We start from the raw sequence: 4,456 nt of genomic DNA, 5'->3' as shown, positions 1-4,456 counted from the left end.
CTTATATCGCCATTATTTTTAGTGACATGATTTGGTCCCCGCTGGGCGTACGCAGAAAATTTTGTAAGCGGTGTCGAAATTTATAAAAGAACTGGAGTATAACTTTGATTATCATACTTTTAGACAAAAAATAACCTTAGTCTGATTTTGTTGAGTCTTAAGTTAGAAAAGGTGTTCAATTCTATTTCATCACAATTTTTACTACAAAGGCCCTCTCAAATATTTGGTAAAGAAAAATGTCCTAGTTGAGGTTTGAACCTTTGACCTCTTAGAGAAAAAAGCAAGCACATTACCAACACAACAAGACACAATTTATGTCAAGTGGTGTCATTTTTCCTACTTATCCGTTTTCGTACAGTATTAATATATATATTTAGTAAAATTTTGTTTTTGTACAGTATTAATATATATATTTAGTAAAATTTTTGGACAAAGCGGTGTCGCGTGACACCGCTTCGGCAAGAATAAATCCGCCCCTGTATATAAAGAGATAAATTAAAAGATTAAATAATAATAAAAAAGTGATGAATAGTAATGGAGGAGATGAATAGTGTTCCCCATATTTAAGAAAACACTATTCATCCCCCATTTTGGGAAAAAATAAGGCTTATTTAATACTTACTTTATAACTAAAGCACAGTGCAATTATTAACATACAAACAATTCAATATTAAATAAGTCATTGAGTAACTGAAGACAGTGCTTTGATCATCATTTCTAAGCGTTGCATTGCTTTATCCAAAAGTAAGAAAATAGTGTCGGTAGCTTAGTGCAAATAACAAAACACTAGTACTACTTTCACAGTGAGCTCTAGCACTGAGCCATGGCTGCTGCAGAGATTTCACTATCACTTTCACCATTTTCTTTACTTGTCTTAGCAAGATTTTCAGGTTCCATTGTTGCCCTTCTTGTTCTTACTTGGGCTCTTCACTTCAAGACTAGCTTTTACCCTCATTCTTCTTCTAAAGAAGACCTTATTTATGCTGTAAGTACTGAGCTCTTTTGTACCTTAGCTTTGTAATGTTGTACCATTTGAACTAAAACTTGCTGGTTTTTTTATATTTTAAAGTTATGTTGTTTGGTTTTAATTTGCAGGTGCTTCATCCATTATTAATGGTAATTGGCTTCATTCTTATAAGTGGAGAAGGTGAGTTTAACTTCTTTTTACACTGTGGTAATCCACAGAGCCAGAGCCGAATCTAGGATTTAGATTTTATAGGTTCAACTTTTAAGGTTTTTAGCATTGAACCCGTTATATTTTTAAAATTATGTGTTTAGACCTACTATTTGTTGTAATTTTAATGAATTTTTACACATAAACTTTTGCTCCGCGTCGCACTGCTGCCAAACTCTACCTCCGCCCTTGGTAATCCACAGTAAAAAGTAGGATTTATAATCTTGAAAATAATGTAGGTTATCTATTATGATACGCAAAGAAATGACCTAATAGTGTTAAATTTAATTAAAATATTAATGTATATAATTTAAATTTTAGCAGAAATGATGTTGGGAAGTGGGGTTTTTTTTTTCTTTATATTTTTGATTTTTTTTTTATTGTAGCCATATTGGTGCATAGATGGTTGCCAGGTTCAAGAAATTTGAAGAAATCAGTGCATTTGTGTTTGCAAGGGCTGGCCTTGGCTTGTGGGATTTTTGGGATATGGACAAAATTCCATAGCAGAGATGGGATTGTGGCTAATTTCTATAGTTTGCACTCTTGGATGGGTCTCTTTTGTGTTTCCCTATTTGGGGCTCAGGTATTTCTTCTGCACATTGTGTTTCCTCATCTTTCTTATATTAGCAAATTCTTTGAATTATAGAAAAAATGTGTTAAGGTCAATAATGCAATTTCTGGGGAAAGTAAATCTGGCAACTGATTCTGAAAGTTGCCTTCTTTTTCTAAGAATGTCAAAATATCAATCTATTTATTACTGTTTCTGCCTTTTAAAGGATAAGAGTATCTTCTTTTGTACTCTCTTTTCACTTCATATTATATTAGTTTAGGAATTATAATTTTGCTGATATTAGGTTATACAATACAGAACTTCAAACATTCTGTGGGTTCAGTTGACCTCACTCAATCCGAGGTGGATCCTCTCAGCTGTGCTTGTTCTTTATGTGGAAGTATAGGACGAAAAAAGAACTTGACTAGAGACCTCACTGTATAACGGCATTAGTATCAGGGGTGTAGCTAGCATACGAGTTTGGCCTAACTGGCCAGTAGCTTTGGTCCACCTCTGGTTGTCTTAAGATATGAACTGAGTATGTATAATTATTAATTTAGAACTCAGTAACTTAAATTGACTAGAATCTCAAACTCATAACTTTCAACTCCTGACTCCGCCTCGGATTAGTGTAATAATCTAAAAACTTGGATCCTTTTTAATGTTCCAGCTTGGCGAACTAACTTCTGCACCTTTTTGAGTGGACAAGACTATAACAAATTTAGCTCATATCTTCCTGGCATTTGCATCTTTTTGCTACTCTGGACTCTGGAGTTAAAATAGATTGCTACACTTATTGTTCTATTTTCACCTTTATCTAGCCAAATCCAACTCCTACAAACTAAATTTTTGCTCAGTGAGACTGTAAAGTAATTGTCCAACATGAAGTAAAGTGGAATTCGGGCTGTTTTTGCACTAATTAAGAATGCAGAACAGATGATTTCTCATTGAGAGAAATTGATTGAAAGTTTGATATGCTTAAGAACTAGTGATTCAATTGACAAACATAATCCTTTCCGTTTGGAATATGATTGCGATATGATAATTTGTAATGTACCTTTGTGTTTGGAAAAGAACTAAAGAAGGTTGATTGTATGTAAAGGTGTTTCATGTTATTGCAGTGGTTGATGGGCTTCTTAAGCTTTTGGCACAGAGGAGAAGTACGAATGACAAGAATACGCATTCTTCCTTGGCATGTGTTCCTCGGCCTTTATACATATGGCTTAGCAGTGGCAACAGCAGAAACAGGACTTCTCGAGAAGTTAACCTTCTTACAAACAAAAGGAGCTGTGCAGAAACGTTGCACAGAGTCGATGATCGTCAATGGTATGGGACTCAGTTTAGCTCTCCTCAGTGGCATGGTTATATTTGCTGCTGTTTTGCCAAAGCATCAGACACCACATTCTAAGACCATTTACTCTAGTAATAAGCTACATTCTTAGTTTTACAACCTCTCCGCCCTTCCAGGGTAGGGGTAAGGTTGCGTACATCTTACCCTCCCCAGACCCCACTTGTCGGAAATCATTTTGTTTGTTGTTGTATACTGATGATTATCATGTAAATATTTTTTTTTTGGTTGTTTTTGTAAATGAAGAAAGTTCATAAGTTCCTTTTTTTCCCAATCTTTTAGCAATTTGGTAAGGCCAGAATCTCCCTGCAGAGACTAATAGCAGACTTGGTTCTTCTTTAGCGTGGTTGGTACTTTCTGTGGTAAATTTCACAGATGGTATTTGAACTAATGATTTATTACACTGAAGTATCTAAACTAAATATTGTAACTAGCCAAAAATTTATCAGAAAGTAGAGGGGTTGGTCTGATAGTAAGCAACCTCCACTTCCAACCAAAATGTTGGGAGTTCGAGTCTCCCCAAGAGCAAGGTAGGAAGTTCTTGGGGGAAAGGATGCCGGGGGTCTATATTTGTAAACAGCTTCTCTACCCTAGGGCAGGGGTAAGGTCTGCGTACACACTACCCTCCCCAGACCCCACTAAGTGAGATTATACTGGGTTGTTGTTGTTGTTGTTTGTTGTAGTTTGTTTGTGTCAACTAATCGAACAAACTAAGTCTGATGTTTTTAGTTTAATAATACTGCATATTTAGAGGCGAAGCTAGACGCCCGGTTACAGGTTCGGCCGAACCTAATAGCTTTTGCTCAAATAATGTATTTGTGTTAAGAAATTCATTAATTATGTACAAATATTAAATTTAACCCAATTATTAACATTTAAATTCGACGTTCAAAAAATCTGGAACCTATAAAGTTGAAATTCTGAAACAGTTTTTATGCTTATTGGATAAGTTTTCTACAAAATACACAAGTTCTACTGGATTTACATGTCTTAAAAGTTAAAACGTAGTTTGTTCTATCAAAAGGCAATTTAAAAAAAAAGAATCTTTTTTTTCTTTAAAAAAAAATATACCAAGTGAGAAATAGACTCACAAAAGGGAAAAGGTCAAAACTAGTCCATATACTATTCGAAATTGTTCAATTTTGCTCTCCATTATACTTTTGTACGTTCATATCTTTGTCCAAGCAAATTATCTTATATTTGTCCTTGCTATTAGGCAGCTCCAACATAAAATGAGTAGACTCCACGCATCAAAAAATTTCAAGAAAAATAATTCAGAATTTATCCCTTAACTTTTTACTATAGTTTAAAATTACTTTCCGTTTCGATTTTACATCAAAAATAATTTTTTTTCTAATGGTTGACGTAAAATATTAGACCAAAA

General features: G+C 34.3%; 1 protein-coding gene across 2 annotated transcripts; it reads left to right on the top strand.

Annotated features, from left to right (window-relative positions):
- Window positions 1-680: 680 nt before the first annotated feature.
- Window positions 681-3,346, top strand: LOC107778515 (putative transmembrane ascorbate ferrireductase 4). Of its 2 annotated transcripts, none has more exons than XM_016598790.2 (4): window positions 681-985; window positions 1,096-1,147; window positions 1,630-1,757; window positions 2,846-3,346. In XM_016598790.2, exons 1-4 carry the CDS (start codon window positions 824-826, stop codon window positions 3,164-3,166), a joined length of 663 nt encoding a protein of 220 aa, XP_016454276.1. In that variant the 5' UTR covers window positions 681-823; the 3' UTR covers window positions 3,167-3,346. The 2 variants fall into 2 exon arrangements, with proteins under 2 accessions (XP_016454276.1, XP_016454275.1); XM_016598789.2 differs by having other exon boundaries at window positions 682-985; window positions 1,561-1,757.
- The last annotated feature ends 1,110 nt before the right edge of the window (window positions 3,347-4,456 follow it).

The sequence above is a fragment of the Nicotiana tabacum genome, chromosome 20 (genome assembly GCF_000715075.1).
Source record: "Nicotiana tabacum cultivar K326 chromosome 20, ASM71507v2, whole genome shotgun sequence".
Classification (NCBI taxonomy): domain Eukaryota; kingdom Viridiplantae; phylum Streptophyta; class Magnoliopsida; order Solanales; family Solanaceae; genus Nicotiana; species Nicotiana tabacum.
This window is presented reverse-complemented; position numbering and strand designations above follow the sequence as displayed.

Coding starts and splice junctions, on each gene's coding strand:
- LOC107778515 (XM_016598789.2), top strand. CDS start 824: ATGGCTGCTGCAGAGATTTCACTATCACTTTCACCATTTTCTTTACTT. Junction 1,148..1,560: donor CATTCTTATAAGTGGAGAAG/GTGAGTTTAACT, acceptor TTTTTATTGTAG/CCATATTGGTGCATAGATGG. Junction 1,758..2,845: donor TTTCCCTATTTGGGGCTCAG/GTATTTCTTCTG, acceptor ATGTTATTGCAG/TGGTTGATGGGCTTCTTAAG.